Source organism: Cyprinus carpio, chromosome B13 (assembly GCF_018340385.1).
Source record: "Cyprinus carpio isolate SPL01 chromosome B13, ASM1834038v1, whole genome shotgun sequence".
NCBI classification, from domain to species: Eukaryota; Metazoa; Chordata; class Actinopteri; order Cypriniformes; family Cyprinidae; genus Cyprinus; species Cyprinus carpio.
Window position 1 is genome coordinate 21,838,438 of NC_056609.1, and position 24,394 is coordinate 21,862,831.

The window sequence follows — 24,394 nt, forward strand, 5'->3', positions numbered from 1 at the left end:
TGTCATTGGTGGATAGAAATGACAACTGGTGAGAACACATCAATAATTGACCAAGCTTTTATTCATAAAGAACAGGATTATGTAATGAGAAAAGCACTCAGAATCCCCCCTCACACTCCCAGATCTCATTTGCCGAACCACTAAAGATAGAAATCTTTGCCTGAATAATGCAAACACGCTCCTCGTTCCCGATCCTTTCTGTACACAGACTTTAGCTGAACAGATGTGTGCGGCAAAGGGCAATTTATACATGTGACAGTCTCTGTGCATTCACCATGACAGCATTAACAGCTGATCTTTAGTTATGTTAACGGTGTACAAAAGACAGAGCTGTTTACAAAAAACATGATGTTATAATAAACAATAGAGAGAAAATCGTATGTCTTATCATCTATCTATCTATCTATCTATCTATCTATCTATCTATCTATCTATCTATCTATCTATCTATCTATCTATCTATCTATCTATCTATCTCAGACTGTTCTTTTCTTAATTCTTTCTGCATTTTCCCACTTTAAATCTTTCTTAGATTTAAATGTATTTAAAAGTTACAGTACTCTGTAGATTTCTCTGCTTTCTATAATTTGTCATTAGAAATAAGTTATTGTGCCAGCACACTTATATTTAGATTAGGTCTGAATTAGCAGGATATTTCAGGCTCCTTCATCCTTGTCCATTTGCATCATGTCTGTAAGCTAAGAAAAGAATATCTGGCTATTATGACAGCGGGTACTTACTGTACATGCTCAGATATACATCTTGTTTGACTTTCCTCTGCAAATAATCTGTGATTTCAATCACAGATGTTGATAGAAACCCAGAATTCTGGAATGTACCAAATTAGTTGCTTATTGTATTTCATGATGCACTGTTGTGTTCACTAACTAGCAAACTTCCAGTGCTATTCTGAGATCTGCGGCTAAAGTAGTGTGCTGACCAGACATGAGTTAAATCGTCTGGTCCCTGAAAGCAAGAATGTGCAGTGCGCAGTGTGGAACAAAAGCAGCCAATCAGAACATACTTGGTATTTAATATACAGTTGTGTGCAGCATAGTTTAGACCAATGAGATTTCAGTTTGGGCGGGGCTAATCAGTGTGACACAGCAGGAAGAGAAATGGAGCAGCTGACAAAATATCACTTGTGGTTGCACCTAACCAAAACCATTTATATTTCCATGTTTTTCACATTTAGAAATGCTGGTAATATCTCAAATGCACAGCTAATAATAATAAAGAGTCCATTGTGAAGTTGTGTTGTTGCTTGTCTGCTGTAAAATGCTGACTGTAAAAGAAACGAAGGCCACAAAGGCAGTGTGAACAGGCCTTGCAGTTGCGACCTGTTTATTGTTATTAATTGCCCACTGCCGCCCACCTTCCTTCCAGGGCCTGGAGGAGTCAGACAGGAAGGGCTACATTATTTCTCTGTCAGACTCATGCGCAGCTTCCTTAACTCCCCTGTCATCACGGCAATGATTTAATTAAACCAGCCTGCTTCCCTCAGCCTTCTCGCCTCAGACCAGCCACACGCTGACTGACAACCAACACATTGCTATGCACAAGCAGCAGGAGGGCGGCTACGAGCAGATATGAATGTATGAATAGATAGGATAAAAGGATGGAGTAATTGATTTTCTATCTGCTCTTCCATTTCATTAACTGAATAAATGTGCTTGATTTTGGGCCGTTTTTTTTTTTGCTTGTTCAAATCAGCCCCTTTGTTCCATTGTTGGTTCTTGTCATTGTTAGCTGACTCTTGTTTTTGTAGCATGATAACGTCGCAGAAAAATAAGCTGTTTTGTACCCAGTAGAATTGGGAATGTGCGGGTGCGTTCCCATGATCCTCAGCAGTTCTGGAACAGTTCTATATGTCATTCTCTTGTATAACTTGCCTTTGAAGATCTGACAGGAAACTTTGTTTTGTTGTTGTTTGTCATTTGGGATTTGTCCTGGTGTTAAGCAGTGTCACAGTTTTAATTGAAAATGTGTGTTATCTACAGTGGCACGTATTTACATTATGAATTATACACACAGAGCTTTAAGTTTGTTGACAATGTATAGACATAATACACTCTGCTTTTTTCTTCTTTCAGATGTGATCCATACTGTCGGCCCAATCGCAAGAGGAAATGTTGGCCAGTCCCAAAGAGATGACCTCGAATCATGCTACAAATACTCCCTCAAGCTGATGAAGGACAATAACTTGAGATCTGTGGTGAGTATAAAAGCCTTTAAGCCTTTACTTACAAACAGTCCACTTCAGACAAGAAACTCTGTGAGTTAGTTGATGCTTTCAAGACCGTGTTTTGAAATCTTGAAGTCAGCAAAATAACAGTTTTGAAGACGATTGTACAATGGTGATGTTGCTGTAAGACATTCTCCCTTGTTTGCACGTTTATTGCACATTAATATCGGTGGATGGTTGCAACACAGCCTTTCAGCAGGGCCTGAGGAAAAAAAATAGATAAATATACAAACAGGCAACATTTTCTGTTAGTTTCCATAAGGGTTTTAGTGGTTGTGCTGCCGTGCCCTCCTCAGTGACTAAAAGTTGCTCTTGTTGTTGTTGCAGCATTAATTCTCACATTTTGTAACATGAAGCAGATCTAAAGCCAGATGTTGAACGTAATTCACACTTGGGTGTTTTTTACATGCTTTGTTTTGTTTCAGACAAAGTCTTGGTCTTTTGATGAAAATATTTCTTAAATGTACTTACATATTTCATCATTTCGTATTCATTGCTTCTATTTTATAAATGCATGTTACTGATCTTATTTTGAATAATTCATCGAGCATGTGTCATTTTTATGTTTGCATTATGTTGGCCTTATTTTTTAAACCTTAGTGTCTTCTAGTGAAATGGCTCTTTTTACCTTAATCTACCTCAAACTCACATTCAGCTGATCTGCTTCCATTCAATAATCAACTGATGCTGAGTATCAAGTCCCAGTCATACTTTTTTCTTAATCAGTAGTCTATGGCACGTTACAAAGATCTATCACTACTTCCGTTTCAACAATATTTTTAATTTTAACTTTGCTCTAAAACTGAGAAACCATAATCGTAGCAATTGAAAATAACATTGTGTTGATAAAATGCTAAATTAAGCCAAATATTCAAGCATTCCTGAGTGCACAATTGAACTACTAATTTTGTGTATTTTTTATGCTTTGGAAATCCATTTAGCTATCCGTTGTCCATGTTTTAAATGTTTTAGTGTGTTGTTACCTGTCGACAGTATGTCTTAATTGAAGTCTGTTAATTATCATCATGATGCTAATTTTTTGGTGACATCCTAATTATTGCTTAGGAACATTGGATCAGAACAATTTTAGTTGCATCACTATATTTTGAGTGCAATTACTGATTTTTATTAGGTTTTTCATGTGTATTTAAATGTCAGCGTCAATTATTTCCAACTAACTGGCAAAACATTTCCCATGAAGTCATAACAAAGGCGTTAGTTTGCTCTCTAGCTTTTAAAGAACCGTGCACATGGTATGTCTTACAGACATTGAAACAGCTGGAATGGATAAAGCTCATATTTTCCATATTGCAACTATCTACAGATTGTTTCTCAGCTCTGTAAATTACCAGACAACCTCAGGCTTTAATGAAGCTGGCTAAAGACCAGCAGCTTTGGACTGAGAAGACGTAGAGTCTGATCGTGCGCTGTTCCAGCTGCTGACCCTATCTCCACCATCTGGTGCGCATGAGTTATGGATCTGCTTTAATCCATGGTGGCCACAACCAGAGGGACCATGCGCGAGATGGACCAATCAGCTCCTCCATCCAGACCAGCAGAGGCCCCTGAAAGGATCTCTCACAATTAGCCATGATGAGACTGTCTTTGTGGGACAAATCGCTAACTTCGGCACTTGATGAACTGCTTTAATCTCACCGTGAGGATGGAGAGGTCTGACGTTATCATCATTACAAGGTTGGAATGACATGGTTAAAGTTGCACGGATTCACTTCTGGTTGCAAGAATTGCGCATGCCTGCCACGAGTGACTGGGAGTTAAGTGCTAATTAGCGATTCTGTTTACTCGGTTTTATCTTATGGTGTACACAGACCTTCACCGCTGCAACCCACGTAGAAGGTCATGAATGAGTCTGGGGGGTTTGGGATATATATTTACTCCCAAAGCATAGCCCAGAGATTCTTACAGGCCTCATTAGATAGAACAGGAGAAGCCAAGAAAGGGGCCGTGCATCCTTCACTCTATATTTCTTTCCCTAAGCAGTGCCGTTACAGTACCCGCTCTCTTACATGAACATTCCACACATGTATTTAGCTTCCCTTCTCTATTTATTTATTCAATAATTCACATATTGACGTGAAAGAGTGCTCTGCTTTTACTCTAAGGCAAGTCCGGTTCGGTGGGACATGTTTAGACAGCTGCTACAGATTATTGCTGCCCGTTTTGATTGACTGATGTCTGTCCGGTGAGTTTTGCTAGGCGTTATGCTCGAGTGCTTTAGTGTATGTGCACATTTAGTGTTAGTCGCAAATGGTGAAATTATAAAACTTCCCCCGTTTTTATGGTCTATGTCAGTGGCTGATTTATAGCAGAGGTTCCAGACCACTTGCCTGGTAGATTAGTGCTAAACTCATTGGAGAATCTGTCACTTAGAAAGGAAGAGTAGTGGATGTTTCTAGAAAAGGAACGGTTTGCCTAGTGGGATGCCAGAGAATTGCAAGGGGATTTGAGACATGAGGGGAAAAAATGGAAAAACTAAAAAAAAAACATGTAAACATGTTCAACAAAAGATGGGAATTGGATGAGCTCTCGAGCTAATCCTTGTTCTTGAGAGCCCAAAGACAGCCCCTGAGGCAGAGAGAGATCTGAACATGTGCTGCGGCCCACATGTGCTGCGCAGACAAATTCCCCTTGATTATCTCAAGCGATAGGGACCCGTGAACATATTTTTAGACAGGAGGAATCCAGTGCTGAAATGTTAGTATGAGGACCCTCACTTCCTTGCTTTCCCACTCTCGTTCCTGAAAGCATAGTTGAAATTGTATGGATACATGAGTGTAAGTTAACTGTGAAAAGAATCTTAACATAATTTTGTGAATTACAATGAAACTCTACTGTCATTATTATTATTAGTAGTAGTAGTGGTAGTGATTTCAGTAGCATTTTACAGTAGTAAAATTTTGTTTCTGAGCACCATTTGCTGAACTGAATGCTTGTTTTCTTTGTCATTATCATTTATACAATTTGAATCACCCTGAATATCTTTAGACAGGTGTTTTATCTGCAGGAAAGGTTAGAAGGTAAGCAACGATGCGCTTGTCGCTTGCCAACAAACACTCCTGCAGATTGGGATGAGTAATGTTTTACTGGAAGCGATAGCTTAGGGCACATTAGGGCTTCATCTTTAGAAATGACAAGCTCTCACAGCCAAGATGCTTAACCTCCAGAATGTGGTTTAACACTTCTTGGACCAGGAGCAAGAGATGGAGGACTCTCACTCTTCATCTCTGTCGGGTGTTGCTGTTTCTGCTCTGTTTAACATTAATACTGGGAAAGATCCGGAGTAAACCTAGTGAGGGTTTGAAAGCAAAGATGAGTTTGATTATAACATTTCAGTGCTATTGATCAATTACTTAGCATTATTTTATTTTTTAAATAGTAAGTTATAAATGTTAGTTATTTAATTATGCAGTTTTGTCATTTTTATTAGTATTTTATTTTATTTCAAACTACCAATTTCCAGCATTTATAGTTTTTTATCTAATATTTTTTATTTTAATTAATATATTTTATTTACAATCTGTGCATATATCTGTCTGTCTGTTATTCTCTCCCTATAAGTCTACTAACTTTGACACTTTATGGGTTTTTAAACTTTGTTTCTTTTAAATTTTGCAGTTTCTATACTTTAAAAATATTAATGAATTTCATTGATTTTCAGTTTTTGAATTCATAACTTTCTCCACACTCAAACCATACCTATATACAGTATAATGCTGAACTCTTATTATTTTACTTATTCTACTTTTAGTACTTTTGTGTTTTAAAAGAAGTATGTTGCTGTGTGTATGTGAGAGAATGTGATTAAAATCCTGCATATCCGGTCACACGGCTCCCATGTGAACCCCAGATACACACTCCCACTCCTGTGCTGGGCTCTTTTGCGACCGAGTGAGCAATCTGTCACGTTCCCCTGGAAGCCCGTTGGAGCCACGTGTGACCGTGGCCTGGTCTGAGGACATCAGCAGAGCTAACCACGCTCCAGAACGCCAGCATGGGGAATAGTGGGAACTGTGGCTCTGGCGAAGTGCATTTACCATGCACCCATGAAGCCACAAAATGCTCTATGGCGCTGAGAACCGATAATTTACGGTGGCCCTTGTCTCGATCGGCTGGCTAGATAAAAAAATTAATGCCACAAAGGACTCTGCTTATGTGCACTGTAAGTGGTAGTTGCTCATAATGGGCGGTTCTGTGGTAAAATGAAAGAGACTGGTGAGTACAGATCACAAAATCAGTCAAGATAATAAAACTGTCTAAATGGCCTGGGTGGGAGGAGTTTTGCTCTAGTGCTCTGTCAATAAGTATGAGAGCCAAGAGACATTAAATACATGACGCTTGCTGGGGTATTTTGGGACAGCGAGAGCTTGGGGAAGCAGTAGAGGGTTTTTGTAACATTGTTAATGAGAGAAGACTTGATAACAGTTGTGAAGAAAAGAAAGAGAATAGAACCACATAGCAGACAGTGTTGCTGATAAAGCATTCACACTTTGTGATTAACCAGGGTGTTAATTGTCAAACTTTTTTTTAAGCCTGAAGCACCTAAATCACTGGTGGAAGAATAAAAAACACTTGCTATTTAGCTTCTCTACCGTTCAAAAGTTTGGGGTTGGTAAGACTTTAAATGGTTTTGAATAAAAGCTCTTATGCTCACCAAAGCTGCATTTATTTGATCAAAAAACTATTTTACAATTATTACAATTAAGGGGAAAAAAGTAAAGTAAAGTCCTAATGAGAATCAAAAAATTCCATGTGACTTTCCTGATAACAAATGATCATTTATATTAATAAAAATAATATTAATATCATTATAAAATAAACAATTTATTGTTTAAAATAATTATTTATATTGTTATCTAAGTCTTGGATTTATTTATTTTTACCCCTATCTTGGTGTTTTATGTGACAAAATCTGGTTGAGATCTGGATATTAGGATCTTTTCATATAGTGTTTTTTTCTCTCTCTTTTTAAACATTGAATTGTTGCAGAGGTAGTTGTGTATGTATTTGCATGTATAGCAATTCAATAGTCAACCCCTCAGAGAGCAGCTCATCTCTATACAGGCTTATTGAACGCCTGAAGCAACTCTAGGTGGATAGGTCTCCATGCCAGCCCGTTCTCATTCCTCTCCTGTAAAAACAGCCCGTCACTCCTGCGTGAGGAAAACGCCATCTGGTAGCCATTCCCCACTCCAAAGCGATTTGTTTTCCCCCAAACTCATAACATACCCTCCGGTCTTGACCTTTTACAAAGAGAAATAACTATGTTTACCCAAAACATCATCATCGTCTCATTTTGCATTGATTTTTTTTTTTGTGTGCGTGTTTTTGCTCATTTATGTGAGTTATTAAATTGCCAACCCTCTTATTTTTCTTTAAAGAACAAAACCGCCATACTAAAAGGGTCTGATATGAACATTTCTGGGAAATAAGTGAGATACAAAACAATGAGGGGTTTTCCCTTTACCTTTGGCCCATTATGAATATCCAATATACCTCAAATCTCTTTGTTGCAGCGCTAATAGTCCCATGAGTAACAGACCTCCTCCAGGTTTTCTAAACCCACAGGGAACCACAAGTAGGTGCTTTCCGCAGTGCTACATCACTGAGATATTTTGGTAAATACGCATTAAACAAACTCCTGGGCGGTCTACTAAAATTTCGTAAGGGATAAAGAGCCGGGCAGCATTTAGTGGCCTCTCTTTTCCCAGACAGACGTGTAATCATAGCACTAGCTTACTTTTAGATTGTCTCTAAACCACAAATTGTTGATTGAAATACTGAAAGCCCAGCAGATTGAGTGATTAATGGTGTTGTGCGGTGAGATTGAATGTCCAGTTTTAGATAGTTTCAAAGTTTCCATTGGCTTTGTGTTGTAAGATGTGCTGATTTTTTTGGCCTCCAATCCCACATTAGAGGTGCTTCTAGCACTACCATTTCATTAGACGTAGCATTACGCTTGTATTGTTCGTGAAAAGAGGGAGATGGGAACCCCTCAGCTTATTTTCTTATGTATTTAGGGTCAAGAGTCCCGGAGGGGAAAAAAAAGGCTTTGTTTAATCTTAAGGGGATTTCAAACATATAAATTCTGTCATCATTTATCCACCATAATGTTGTTCCAAACCTGTATGACTTTTGATAAATGTCTTGATAAAGATTTTTGTCCATACAGTGAAAGTCACTGAGATCCAAAACAACATTAAACCCCACTGACTTTCATTGCAGGCTTTTTTCAAAATATATTTTTTGTGTTCCACAGAAAGTCATACATGTTTGAAACAACACAAGGGTGAGTAAATGACAGAATTTTAATTTCTGGATGAACTATCACTTTAAAGCCAGCACTGCTAAATGGTGCGCTGACCACATTATGGGGTTAATGCTAAAGCGATCACAGGTGATGACTGGTCACTCCTACATTTAGCTCAAAGTCTGAATTCTAATGCGGTGTGACTGGATCAAGGCTATTTCACTCCTGAATGAGTGCAGCACGATAAGAGAGCTAATTCTTTGATGCAATCGTCTGAGGATAGAGAATCAATCGCAATATTATTACCTTCACTGTTTGGGAGCAATTTCTGACACCATCTCATTTACATGGTGCTTAATCGATGCATTTCGAGGGGCATGCATAATTAATAACCCTACGCGTGCATGAGGTAATAAATAATTGAACTGAATGATTTTACTCAGCATTGTACCGAAGCGCCTGTGGCGATGTTTTATTGCATGAACATGTCCAGTCATGTTCCAGCTTATTGTAACAACAACAACAGAAATCTCCTGAAAACAATTATAAACACTCCAAGTGCAGGAATGGACCCCTAAAGAGTTTTATCACAGCCCTTAAAACCATTGTGCTGCTTCATTATTTATGCATTTAAATGTTTGCATGTAAAACCGCCACCCCATCCGCACTCGCTTTCAGGGATTCAGCTCCCCGAGTGATTAATTAATGTACATTTATGTGCTAAACAGATCGCGCAGCAACTTTCTCTCCAGCCCTTTCCCCCCTTTTGCTCATAAATTATTGTCACTGTACGTAAGTGGCACCGGCTTCGTTTCTGGAATAGCTGTGAGTGGCATAAAGCTTTTATTGTGGGTGTGGACGGGCAGCTTGTAAGACCGCAAAGCAAACCGCAATAAAACTTGACCGTATTGAAGGGTTTATGGGTAGATCCATATAAACTCTCTGTTTTATTCTGTGTCCGCTGATCGACTTTTAATGCTTCTTTACTGGAACACTCCAGCATTTTCTTTTGCTTGCGCGTGCTGGGATATTGAACCGTGTGATTAGCTATAATAAGTGAAATTATAACTTTTTTAATTTCATTATTTTGCTCACACTGCTCACTACATTGTGGTAAACTTAATCAGGAGAGCATGAGACGCAGCCTGCCACTTTGTTTCCCATAAGCCATATGCGTGAAGATGAGAGCTTTGGTAATGAGCAGCAGATTTGAATGATGATGTAAAATTACTCTGCTGCAGGACCTTTTTATCTCAGAACGCTCTTGTGTTTATGGTTTTAATATCCTTCCTTTCCCGAGCAGCTGTAATGGCGACGCCGTGCTCTCCACCGGAGTCAAAACGCACCCCCCTTCAGAGTTCTGCGACCAAGTTTGTTCCCTCTGCCCTACATAGAAACACCTGCATGCATCAAAAAGGTTAATTAGAGTGGAGCTTTAAAAAGGTCACGGTGTCACTTAGTGTTGTCTTTGCTATTTATCTGATCCAGAAACACAGCCAACAGTAAGCCAATTAGCTCCAATTAAGGCTTGTTTGGGTTGCCTAGCACATATTAACGAATATTTTGCCTGTGATTTCTATAGTCACCGTTGCTCTGAATGTGACAAATTTGTGAAACTGCAAAGTGGGGCATCGGTGCATTCCTTGACATTTCACCCCGACAATCCAGGAGCCATAGTCAGGTTTGGTGTTGGCCTGAAATATGGAGGTATGTAAAATGTGACATTTTACTCCAGCGGTCTAATCAAGGCTGATGAAGGGGCATAGTGGGGGAAATAAAGCATGTAGCCAGCATGCGGGGTGTGGCTAACTGATTACGAGCCTCAGGGAGCCATCTGTGACTGTGTACTATTATCTTTCTTCCTTTTGGAGGTAATTTCAGAGTATGTGGGGGGAAAAAAAACTGGCACTGAGCTATATGCGACAAAAGTGAAACAAAGTTGAATCGGAAAAGTTTATGCCAATAGACTTTCTACACCTAAATGCACTTTGCTAGGCTTTGATATGTGGTGTCTGTCAACTTGTCGAGTGAATTCTCAGAGGAGGAAACTTTTGAGATCATCTACAGAATTTCAATTGTTTGTATTCCTCTGCCACACCACAATAGGATCGACAGCCAAGAGGTTGTCAGTGGAAAATGTTGATTAAACAGATGTTGGTCTCAGTGGCTCCGTGGGAGATGAGAATTCCACAATGAGTGGATATTAATTAGACATTACCAAGGGTGGGTTTCACATTCTGAAGCAAAACAAGACACTTCATCTCCTTTGTGTTGCACAATGACACATGGCATGAGAAAGAATTCGTTGTGCCAAAGCGATTCCCTATGGCTCGTATAGACCGAGATAACACCTGAGAATCAGTGTTTTTGATGATAGACCACATCACATGTGGTCGTGCTGTATAATGCAAGGCTTTTTATTAAACATATTTTAAACAAAATCTAATTAAACAATTAATAGGTACTTTTAAATTTAGTTTGGAAAGGAATTCATTGTTTCCTGTAAGTTTGGGTTGGAATACAGTGGCCCCAATAGTTAATTCAGACTTAAACAATGGATTCAGAAGCTTCAACTGAGGCTAAAATTCATCGTAAATGCAATTAATTGGCTTTAAGTAAGCATGTCAAAACAAGAAATCTAAGATTGACGATTTTGCCCAAGAATGAAAATAATCTTTTACGATTTCTTAAATTGGTGGCCTAAATCAGTGTGCACCAGGCTTCTGCGGTAGAACCGACTGCCATTGAAATGCACAACCACAGAGTATAAAACCCTGAGGAACCCTGTCTTAAAAGAGGGAGGGATCATTATTTATCAGAGCCCTGGTGAGAGAGGAGCATGTTTCATTCATTAGAGACATTTGGTCCAGAGATATGTGAAGGTCTGTCAATGTGCGTACTGCTGCTAACACCTCCTGACAGCCTTCATCCCATGGGCGAGGCGGACTCACCCAGCTGCGAAAAAGTGCAAGAAATGGCCTAATCAGTTCATGCAGCCGGAGTTCCATCTTGCTGTCGTTATCACGGTCGTCGGTGTTGATTGCAGTGTGAGAGGATGGTGTGAGGTGCAAGAGGTGGTCTGTCCCTGGTGATTGTTTTAACAGATTGGTTTTCCTGTGGCAGTGGCGAGGTGGTCAGGATGAGTTCTTGTTTACATCATTACAGTTAATTAACAGGCAGAACTAGAGCAGCGGGGAGCAGACGCTGGTGGGGCCGGACCCAGCTGACACGTATATGCGCGTGCATGACAACGGTAGCGATGTCACTGTTTTTCCCACAGCGGTGGCCGTCAGAGTTGCTCACCTCCACAAGTCATGAGTCCAGATCAGCTGCAGAGACCCTGTCTGGATTTGAATGATTTGATTAGATAATCAGAGCGCCTTCAAGCATGCGAAAGCCCGTCTTTGTCTCATACCCGTCTCCTAATTCTTCCCTCCCAGTTACACTCTCATCATTACACTTCAATGCAGCTACGCATGGGGGCATTTTCAATTTAATGCTCGCAGATGGATATTTTAATTATCATTGAATCAACCGTAATGGAGCCTACGAATCTGTGCATTCTTTGTAACACATTTAATTAAGGTTGCAGGGTGTGACATGGGACACGACACCACCACTGCATCAGACAACTGCTCGACAAGTAATGAAGGAAAGAGTAGCCAATTATCTCACACCAACAAATAAAGCGTTTGGTACTTGCTTGTTTTTGTACATGGAATTGATGTTTTTCATACATTTCCCATAGAGCTGAATAATGTTTTCATGGTAACTGTATTTTAAAGAAACTATTGTAGTTTACAGAGCATTGTAAAACAACTGGTCAATGGACAAACTCAGTTTCACAAGCTCTGTTATTATTATCATTATCTAAATTTTTATTATTATTATTATTATTATTATTATTATTATTATTATTATTATTATTATTAATATTTTTATTATTATTATTAATTCTATTTATTTATATAGTTGTGAAACAAATAATTTATGAACAATCTTATTAATTTTATTTATATAGATGCTACAAGTAATTTATGAACAATCTGTTGCTATTTTGATAATAAAAATAATAATAATAATAATATAATTTAGTCATTTAATTAATTTAATTCACACATACATATATATGTTGCTAATGATGTTGATATATATATATATATATATATATATATATATATATATATATATATATATATATATATATATATATACATACACTAAATTATATACTGTATACTTATTATTTTAATTTATTTTATTGTGAAACAAGTACTTTATGAACAATCTGTTTCACATGTTGTAATTGTTGTTTATAATAATTACAGTAATAATTTAGTGTGTGTGTGTGTGTATATATATATATATATATATATATATATATATATATATATATATATATATATATATATATATACACACACACACTAAATTATAAAAAAATGATATTATATACAATTATAAGTTAGACAATCTTTTTCATAATAATAATAATAATAATAATAAGTATTATTACTAATTAATAATATTGTTTTTGTTTTAAAATTAAAATTTTATATTAATATATACACTTACAGTGAAAAGTTTGAGCGCACTTGAGTGAAATCATGTTTTTCATGATCTTTGATCTATATTCATATTGTTAAATTGATGTAAAAAATAATCTGATATTTTGTAACATTTGATGACTTGTCTATTATTCTAAATGTGCTCATTCTTTGCTATAATAATACTGAATGAGCACTTTTCACTGGTTGTGTAGATTTAAATGTTGATTATGACAGTAATTTAGACTAAGACACACCTGTGAGCTTTTTACCTGTTTCGCAGAGGTGAGTGTCATCCACGCTAGCACTATGTGTTTGGAAACAGGTGTCCGTGGTATATTTGCACCTCCAGACTCACACAGATTGCTTTCCCGCGGAGCTGCTAAAGGCCTCAGTGGTTGCCTCACATCCTATGACATCTTTCTCCATATGCACATTAATTTATGCCTACCACAGCCGCTGACTCAGAGAAAGGAGGGAAAAAATGCACCGGCACATCTTATTAGATTTCCTTTGTAGTCCAGATATCCAGTGTTGGACATATTTAATAACCCTCAGCTAATTATAACTGCTTGTTATAGTTTTGAGCAAATTATTTTCTGGAGGGTAATGCTGACAGGTGTGCTGAGTGATTTCTATGGCTGGCTGCCATTTTCGGCAGTGTTGACAGAAATGTGGACAGGGGAATGGGGTCTTGGGGAGTTTTGCCGAGGGGAGAAATAACCTGGTCTTTGTTCGGTGCTTGAGAGACACTCGAGCGATAAAGTACCTCAGCTTTTTTTTTTTTTGGTTGAGCAATGAAGTACCAAATTAGGTTTAATCACAGTACAAGGTTTTTATCATGTAACTGACATTTACTCTTCAACAGTTTTCCTTTGATATGGTATCACATTTGAGCATCACATGGAGAGAAAAAAAAATATTCTGTCATATGGCTAGATTCCTCAGCATCGACTTCTTTTCCGCTTGCAGCGTGTTCAACACATTTCTAAAAATAATGTCAATATTTATATCATTTTTATGTTTTATTTTAAATAGTGCTGTTTTTTTCTCTCTCTGCAGGAGGATTTCTCATATTTTGGTGCATTGCTGTATATAGCTTTCGTGTATTGAAAACAAAGCCCTTCTTGAATCCAAACAAAATCCTTTGACATTTAAATTGGATTTGCACATAATATATACAGACGTTATGCAAATTTTACATGTATGGTGAATGTTAATTCCGTACACACAACTTGCATTTGTTCACAAGTGTTAATTCTCCCATAGACAGCAGTGCTACTTTTGTGTTTACTGCTTTTTCCCTCCAGGCAGAGAGACTGAACGTAAGTAAGTGATGTTTACGCCCGTAATTCTTTAATCACACCCGCTATCCCAGCACAACACCAAGTTTAGTGGCATTACCATCTCTCAAGGTCACTTCTAACGAGAAGGTCTTCACTACGCCTGCACACCATTGATTGGCTTGCAGCTTCAGCCGGGCACAAAACAAGGTCTGCTCTCACATTCATGAGGGAGCCTCATCGCATCTCAGCCACGGTTATGAGAGACGCGGCAAACCCTAATGCAGAAGATGAAGGTAGATCAGCCCTATATACAACCATGAATACCAAGAGAGGCACCACAATCCATCCTCATATATTGCTTGTTTATTCATAGAATAGATTTCATAGCTTTAACTTATTTTTCTGTGGTCATGCATAGGGATTAGTTTTCTTCAGGTTTAATGTGGCAAAGGAATAGGTGGCCTAAAAATGAAAGTTATTTTGTTATTTGCTCACCCTCAAGTTATTCCAAACCTGTATGACTTTCTTTACTCTGTGGGACACAAAAGGGAAATTTTTGAAGAATAGGCTGTCAAGCTCCAAAAAGCACCATAAATGTATTGTAAACGCGCTCCATATGACTCATGCAGTGTTGGGAAGCTACTTTTAAACTGTATGGCAAGCTACAAGATATGCATTATTTACAATAGTTCAAACTAGTATTTAAACTACAGTCAAGCCTACCCTCAGGAAAATATACAAACAAAAAGTATAAAACTCTTTTAAATTATATATTTCTCAGACTATATGATTCAGCAAACAACAGTATGTAAAGGGAAAAAAAAAAACATTCAAAAGAACAGTGTTTTTTTTTCCTAACATTATGAATGTCTTTACTGTAACTTTTGAAAAATTCTCAGAAAAAAAGTGAGAATTGCAAAATTAGAAGTCGCAACTACCTTTTTATTCAGTGGTGGAAATGAGCTTTCATTTAATGCATATTTGCAAAATAAAAATATTATTTTTATAAAATCTTACTAACCACACACTTTTGAATGATTGTGTTTTTAATTTACACAAATATGTAAACAACACCCCGACTTTAATTAATAACTCAATTGAAAACATAGTGATATACAGCAGTATTTAACTAAATAAATAAATCAGTGATTCTTAAATATCTACCATTGACGTCAAAGCCTGCTCGATGCATCAAGCAGCATTGTCTGCTAAAGCAGAGGTCAAGATGTTCAGTGAAAGAGAGCAGCATGAGCAGCATAGCCACTTTTGGACTGTATGCGAATCACAGATGAAGTCATTGTAAAAATGGAATCAGCTGTGACCACTCGAGAGTGCCTGTCTTTCCTTTTTAGGTTGATCTGGCCTCTGAGATGGTTGTAATGTTATATTTATGTCCTCTGTCACCATAGCTCACTTATAAAATGGTGAGCCGTGTACCAGTTATTTAGCATGTAATGAGATTCTAATATGTGACATTGAGCTCAGAATAGATCCGAGATTATAGATATTGGTCTTTTTTGGCTCTCTGCTCGTTAACAGATTGACAGCCCTTGAAGTGAATCCGTGCTCCTGATCTTTAGAGGTAATTAAAAATTATATGGCACATTTCCATTAATCTGTCATCTCTTGCCTTGCTGATGAGTTCTTGGTGTAGTTTGCCAGGTTAACCATTCATCTCGCTGTCAGACAGTGACCTGAGATTGTAAATGTAAATGCAAATGTACGTTGTTTGGTCTATCTTGAAGTGAAGATTCAAATCTCTCGTTTCTATTCACACAGAATACATTTGTTGCATAATTTTTACTAATTAATAAGACAAGTACATGAAACACAATGTAGAACATTCCCTCTTCAATGGGAAGGTCATTTCCCGTGTTAAGTTTCCACTACACGCAGATCAGAGCATAGAGACGCCTGTGACATATTTCTATAGTAAAACCTGTGATCCGTGAAGCGTAAAACCATCAAATGTCACAATGGTTATATTAGCTTATAAATGTGGCCAGGAAGTCATGCAGAGAGAGACATATAGGCATCTTACTGCATGTACTGCTTGTAATAAATGAGCTGTCGGTGTCTGAGGTGTCACGTGGCCTTCTGGGATACACAGTTTGTCCTGTCCTTACCTAATGAGGCAAGTGCATTCAGACATCGAGGTGTTGATCAGCTCTCTGTTTTGCTGCTTTTATTTTATGTATTTATTTGTATTTTAAATGTAGTAGCTAATATGGTGCTGAAGCTAATGTACTGTATAAGTGGAAAGAGAAATGGTAGTTTAGAGATTGTGTGAAATGTCGACAGCCCTCTATGTTTACATGTAATAAATAAATGAAAAGTTGCTTTTGTTTTCTAATAGTATTTGAGCAGAGTATTGTCACCCAGACAAATAAAATTTTCATTTTATTCTTTTTATTTTTTATTTTTTGTTATTTGAGGGTCAACTGTCTTGGAAACCTTTTGCTATGCCTACGTTTTTGTTATTTTTCATACTGATAGATGATAGCTAGGTAGGTAGGTAGGTAGAAAGGTAGGTAGATAGATAGAAAAATTATATGTATACAATATGTATAACAATTTTGCCTTAATAAGTTAGTGTAAGTTAATGTAATTGGTTGCCAAGAAGTCAAGAGTGTCAGTGAAGAGCATTCTTCATATGGTATGTGAGATGTGACAAAAACAAAGAAAAATCAAGGTAAATGTCACTTTTCAGAACAATGTTTTATTGTGAATAATTTTCAATCAAGATGTCATTTTATCAAATAATGAAAACAGTGCTAGCTTAGCAAGAAGAACACAGGTGATTTGTTTTAGACAAAATTATGTAAATTAGTATGAAACTTCAAGAGTTCAAGTGGTTACATCATTCCAAAACTGTATGACTTTTTTTTTTTTTTTTTCTGTAAAAGTAGGGTCAAAATGCTGTTTTGGACAACATTAATGTTGACATTCTTTGTACTGTATGTACAAAGAAAAGTAAGTCATGCATGTTTGAAACGACATGAGAGTGAGAACATTTTAATTTTTTTGGGTGAACTATTCTCCCTACGGGCCAAAAAAAAAATGCACATAGTTGAAGGGACATCCATTTAACAGAATGCTTTAGTAAGATATTCTAGGCTTTATTTACTCCATAATGAATTACAACCTTCACAACTGCTGTTAACAGTCTTCCGTGTTTACTTTCTATATATATATTTTTTTAGTTAACTCACAATGTCTTTACACAGTTTTCTATTTTGATGTGTTTTGCAAGCCATCATTATACATAACTGATTACGGACTAGTGAGGCATGAGATATATAAAGCGATAGGGGTGCTGCTTTTCCTGTCCCTCTCCGTATGCTGTGTTCTCTGAGGTCTCTCTCCAGCAGAGCAGAGCTGATTAGGGACTCAGTGGGAAGCGTGTGGGTGCCTGGCCGAAAGTCCCCTCTTATTGTCTTAAAATGGCCCTGAACTGTGCAACTCTGAGGCGGTGGTCTGATTATGCTTCCCTGATGACTTTTTTTCCTTGTAGACTTCCTTGTAAGTGCTTATGACCCCGTCGCTTCGGCTTTCTAAAGTTTTGTAAATGTGAGATTATTATCGGCCTTGACTTGACACAATCCATCACGTTCATTCTTGTGAAATGTAATTAAATCACTGAAGTTTTGCACTAGCTATGTCTAAGCCGTAATTGAAAATTGAATGGCTAAATCTGGGTGTTAATTAATGCGTCATCAATATTCATGGCAATCACCTATAAAAAGGTTTGAATGTGTTTTTTTTTTTAAATATATATATATATATATATATATATATATATATATATATATATATATATATATATATATATATATATATATATATGACGTTTTAGAGACGGGTTCCTGCAATGGACAAAAAACAAAAGATGTTTGTCTGAAGGGTGCCACACATGCATTTGGACTTCTCACGCAAATATATCTTTATCCATGAGGTATCGGCAGCTCAACAATGCCGCTCTATAACGGCACGTATGTAGGCTGGGAGACGGGGAAGGCGCTGGGCAAAGTGGCTATAATTCATCCGAACCACCTGGTGATTCCCCCAGTCACCTTCCTGTTTCCTGTGTGCCAGATGCTTCTTGCATACCCAATCAATCAGCGGTGCCGAGCTGCTGCTTACCACGGCGACCTTGAATCACATTCCCCTGCTTCTGCGTTTTGGGGGCTCGTCCGGGAGCTTATTCCCTCTTCAGTGTTTCTAATTTGGAGATGCACCTGTGTCCAGACCCAGATAAACCGTGTCCTCAGAGACTGCTCAGGGCACTTCCCTGCCTCTCTGGAAGTGCAACAAGGCTGTACTCTGGGAGCCCCAGCCAATCATGAATCGGCCATGCAAGATGATTTAAAATGCATTGGAGGAAGGAAGGTATATAATTATGTTTCTCCGAGGGGAATAGGCTTAATAACCGGCTATAAGACAGTCGGCTTTGTCGTAAGATTCAGGCAGGGTTCACGCTTCCTGAAGCTACTGTTTTTATTCGTCTTCACTCATGGATATTTAATACTCATGGATATTTCACAGATGTTGACAAAAGCTTAATCTGTGCTCCAGGCGAAAGTCATCCGAAGCAAAATTTGTTTTGGCAGCAGAGCGCCAGTTTCTAAACGGTTATGGAATACCTGTCTCTCTGTGCCGCACGCCTCTCCCACGCCGCACACATATTGCTACGAGGCATTTAATTCACACAATTCACACTGAAAACGGATACTCCACAAACAACAGGGAGGCTTATGATGGCTGCTGGAGTGCAAAAGCTCAAACACTCCACGTTTCTGTGGGCTGACAGGCTCAGTCGGTAATATATGATTGTGAACCTTGCAAAATGATTGGCTTCATTTTGCAAGTGAGCTTTAAATATGTTAGTAAGTTAAATACAGTTACTTCTTTTCAGCCTTCTAAAAATATCAGCTTCGAGCCGTATCGTTTTTCCTTCATTTCCAATCAATGCTTCCTCAAGAGGCGAGCTACTTTTCATCTGAAGAGCAAATGACAGAAATCAAATGTGAAAGAAGCATAGAAAAGGAATGTGTGTTTTTTTGGGGTCTTTGAAAGGGATGCTTGGCAGGTTCAAGCGTTTTTGTAGGGAAATTGCATCACTTTCCTGCTTAATGTTTTTTGGCTATTTTTGATGGCGTGGAGGTCGGGCTCTGCGGTTCCACCTGACTGCCAGTGGACATCCATCCAGAGCACCAGGGCAGGGTGAAGGAGCATGTGATGCCAGGCTGGCCTTAGGGTCTGATAAAGCACTTCCTCCCCTCAAGGTGACCCTCACTCCCTGGAAACTCAGCGCTGGATCCGTCGGCTGTCAGCTGTTGTGGACCTGCCACGGTCTATTAAGCACTTTAATGATGACCACTGCCAGGGGCCGGCCTGCACAGCATTGCATGCGGACTGGAGAGACCCCTCCTTCTTTTCTCTCTCCTTTGACTCTTTTTTTTCACCCTCTGTGCTTCTTTCACCACTACACTTTCTTTTAGCATTTTTTTATTTCTTCTTCATAAGAACAAACTAAAATGCTCAGTAGTTTTTGAATGCAGATCTACTTTTGTTTTCTTAATGTGTTTTGGATACAGAAGATGAAGGGCTCTTTTTTTCCTGGACTAAATTCAAGTGATAAATCAAATGCATCAAATTGTATTTTCTTGTAATGGGATAGCATAACAGAAAGGAAATGAAATAACAATTGGGTTTGATATTTCATTTTTATAATCAATCCAGTACAGCATTGTCATAATTAAAAATATAACTGAATGTTCAAATGATGAATCAAATGCTCAAACTGACATCTGAAATGATGAATTAATTGATGAATTAAATGCTTAAACTGCCTGTTCAGTTTATGAATCAAAAGCTCAAGCTGATGACAAATGATAAATCAAGTGCAAATTACACACTACATCAGTCATGTCGATCAATGCACATGGGCGGAGTTTATAAGAAATTCAGAGACTGTAGTGGTGCAAATTTTGATTCATCTCAGTGACAAAAAGTTTGGTTCAGATTTGTTCAGTGATTCGTTCTTTGTTGGAAACAAGATTGACTAACAGCCAACCTGATTGAGAAATACTCTTAATCATTAGCAAAATGCCTGGTTTATTCAGCTTGTTTATTCAATTCAACATTTCATTCACTTTGAATATGCTACTTCCTATTTCTGCTTTCCAGTTATTCTTTTTAATATTCTTTGTATACTGTCAACAATTCTTTGTCCTACCACTATATAACATGTTCTGCTGATTCACGGATCCCACACTGCTTACAGATATTAAATGCATCGTCTAATCAAGTTCTGGGTCTGCCAACCTAAAGTTTTTATATTTTCATTCTTTCTGATAACAGTGCTGAACTGGATTGATTATGGCAATAATCAATCCCCGCACATGTGGCATTTAACTTCACACATTTAACCCTAAAAGTGCAAAAGCTCAAACATTCTGAGGTTTAACAGGCTCAGACAGTAATATAGGGTTGTGAACCCATATGTGGCTTCATTTTGCAGTTTAGTCTTCTGAATCATAATTTGAACATAAATAAATATTAATAAATAAATAAATGTAAATGGGTTATCTAAAACAACCAATATTTCTTTGTTACAGTTAATGCTTCACTGAAGCAAAAGGATTTGTATATAATTGATTGTTTTGCACATTTGACTTATTATTTTTATTATTATTATTATTATTAATTTAAGCATAGAGAGTTTTGGTAGGAAAAAAAAACTTCATTATGTTGTGGAAAAAGGAAGGAGGCAGAGTGGAAGGTAAAGAGTTCATGGTTCTCACACATTTATTCCCATTCACAGCTTGCCACAAAATAATACGGTCAAAGCAGAAGAGTAAGACTGTGAAAACAGCTTTGATCTTTCTGTGGCAGGTGTTGCTACTCAAGACTCAGAGACTTGTGGGTGAAATCTCCTCTTTATGAATGGTCTCAATCGCAGGGTTAGATGTACCTGTCCTTAAGTCATTTCCACTTTCCGTTTCAGTGAATGACAAACGAGTGAGCTGCATTTCTCAGTGTTCTCCTGTAGTAGACCACAGACACAACCTTGTTTTGCATGGAAAGTTCAGAGTAATCACAGTTAGCAATCATTTCAAATGAGCAACCTTTGGCTTGAAGAGACTTAAAAGTATTTCTTTAGAATATCGTGACCATATTTCTGCCATCATTACTCTAAATCCGTCTTAGTGAAATTAATGTCTTGGAGAATAAAAAAAGAGAGAATGTAATCAAATAAAGGTCATATGAAAATGAGGCAACAGCATGACTAATAGTGAAGGGTCCCGGCACCATGCGCTGTAGCAACAAAAGTGTCATTCTCCAAGTGGGTCATTATATGCTATAGTTATCAGTGACTTGTGCTGTCCTTTGATCTCTCATTTTTACAACGCAAAAGAAGTGGAAACCTCAGAGGAGACTTTTTTTGGGGCGCCATGGCATTTTGTCATTTTACTGAGCCAGGGCGAACAAAGTGAGCCGACGTGCTTTGTGTCATTTTGGCTGCCTAATCTAGCTCTTCTGGGCCTGGCAGCAAAGGAGCTTTGGGATCAAAGTGGCAGTGCCTCTGTAGAGGTGTCCCACGGCTGCCCACAGGGTGGGCTAATGTGTGTCCTGTTCATTTGTGCTTCGTCCTCGCCAAGGACCTTTTCTAGTGATGATGATGCTTTGTTGTAAAACATTTGAACACCCACCAAGGTTGACTGAGAGATTGGATGCAACTTTGCTGAGCTGAGGTTTCAGTACTCTACCCTTTATTACATTCCCATATCATATCCCAGGACCCGCAGTTCACAAGCCTATTATATTATATTATATTATATTATATTATATTATATTATATTATATTATATTATATTATATTATATTATATTATATTATATTATATATTATATTATATTATATTATATTAATTATGTTATGTTATGTTATGTTATGTTATGTTATAACATCTGCATTTACATCATTTTAACAATTTTTCTTCTAAATATATCTTGCATTATTTTTTTTTCAAGTTGTACACTACAGTTAAAAAGTTTGCAGTTGGTAAAGTTTTTTTTTAAGAAGTTAAGAACTTATGCTAACCAAGGCTGCATTTTTATTATAAAAATACAGTAAAAACAGTAATATTGTGGAATATTATTACACTAATAACTGTTTTCTGTTTCATATATTTTTATCACTGTGATGGCAAATCTGAATTTTCAGCAGCCATTCTTTCCAGTCTTCAGTGTTACATGATCCTTCAGAATTTTTTTTTTCAAGTTTATTTGTATAGCGCTTGTCATGATACAAATTGTTGCAAAGTAGCTTTACAGAAAATTACGTTTCTACAATATATTTAGTAGTAGCTTATCAGTGGTAACTGTCAAATTGATGTACATATGGCGGAAATGTACAGTAAAATTCAGATAATGACGTAATCAAACAGACGATAAACACTATTAACAGCAATGATTATATGTTGCCATCAAACTTGTAGCAAAATTTGGTAGTTTTTGTTGTTTCAGGGTTGGCATCATCTGAGGTCATCTGAGGGGTTTGCGTCATCTCTTCTCAGGTGTACGGTCATCTCAGGTTTTTGTAAGGGCTGGATCCAGACTGAAGCTTGTGTAATTCCTAGTTACCACGGGATGTCACGGGATTCTCAGAAACAGAGAAACAAATAGAGACATAATTAGTGTAGCTGCTGTTCCAACCAAGCAAACATGATTTGTTCAGCCCAAGCTAAGGAATAATAATGCTCATTTGATCAGATATAACTGCAGTACAAAGCAATAATTCTAATATGTTGATTTGGTGCATTTTGTATGATCAATATTGAAAACAGTTGTAAACAAGAAAATCCTTTTTCAGGATACTTTGATAAATAGAAAGTTCACAGGAACATTTATTTAAAATAAAACTCTTTTGTAACATCATAAATGTGTATGTTTTAATTAAAATCCATTTATTATTGTCATGATGCACTTTTTTTTTTTTTTTGTATTTATTAAAAACACGTATTTAACGAATATTTCAGTCAGTAATTCTGTTTAGCATCTAACAGGCATGCATCTGTTTTCGGGGATCTAAGAGTAATCTGACCGGGTCACGTTGCTGCAGAAAGGGACCTTACTACCCCCTCGGCTGATTGCTTTCATTTGAAGGATCAAGTTTATTAATGTTATTATTACCGGGGCCATGACCTCTAATCTTTCTACAGTCAATTAGTGCTGCCGGTTCCCACCTCCAGGGCACAAGCAGATTTATGTGCTTACATAGCAGGAGAGAGCCAACCACATCATGTGGATCTTCCCGCAGACTATATGTGCTGCACTTCTGTTCAAACACACCACACTCCCAAAGGCGCTTTCGGTCAGGGTGGGCTGACATGTTGGAAAAAGCCTGTTTGTTCAGAGGTAAAGATACTACTTTAACGGTATTGTATACACTACGCCATGTACTTACATGTGCCTTTTTTTTCTTCACTTGATGGGAAGAGCTACTAAGCACAGTTCTGATGTGTTCGTATCTATGCAACAGTGATTTTCACTAGCATTATTATTACGTTTTTTCCATTTTTAGGCTCATTAGTACAGCATGTTACACTCATTATATTTAAATATATTGGTATTTTGATAAATAGTGGTTTATCTGATCCCAGTTGGCAACTTGGATATGCTGAGTAAATGGTTTGCATAATTGAATTAAGGGATTTGGGGTAAGAATTAATTATTGTATATAATATATTAAATATTAATTAGGTTAATTAGCTTTAATACATATATGTACAGGAAATATAATGTTTATTTAGTTATAGAATTATATTTTGCATTTGTTACCAATAAAAACACTACATGGTGTTTTGATGCCTTTTTACATTTAATGTGAATTTAGAAATGCCATCAAGTTAATGTAATAGTGAAAGCAACACTAAAATAATTACCTGTCCATTAGAAAAACATAAGCATTCAAATACATTGGATGAAAGAATCCATTCCACAATGTTATGTTTTTAAAAATGTATCAAGGGCTTTGGTTCACG

General features: G+C 37.3%; 1 protein-coding gene across 4 annotated transcripts in view; it reads left to right on the forward strand.

Annotated features, from left to right (window-relative positions):
* macrod2 (mono-ADP ribosylhydrolase 2) overlaps positions 1 to 24,394 on the forward strand; it is a 502,194-nt gene that overhangs the window by 325,231 nt on the left and 152,569 nt on the right. For all 4 annotated transcript variants that reach the window (XM_042737284.1, XM_042737282.1, XM_042737283.1 and 1 more), the window contains exon 6: positions 2,094 to 2,215. In XM_042737284.1, coding sequence (XP_042593218.1) covers positions 2,094 to 2,215 — 122 coding nt within the window. The remainder of the gene's footprint in view (positions 1 to 2,093; positions 2,216 to 24,394) is intronic.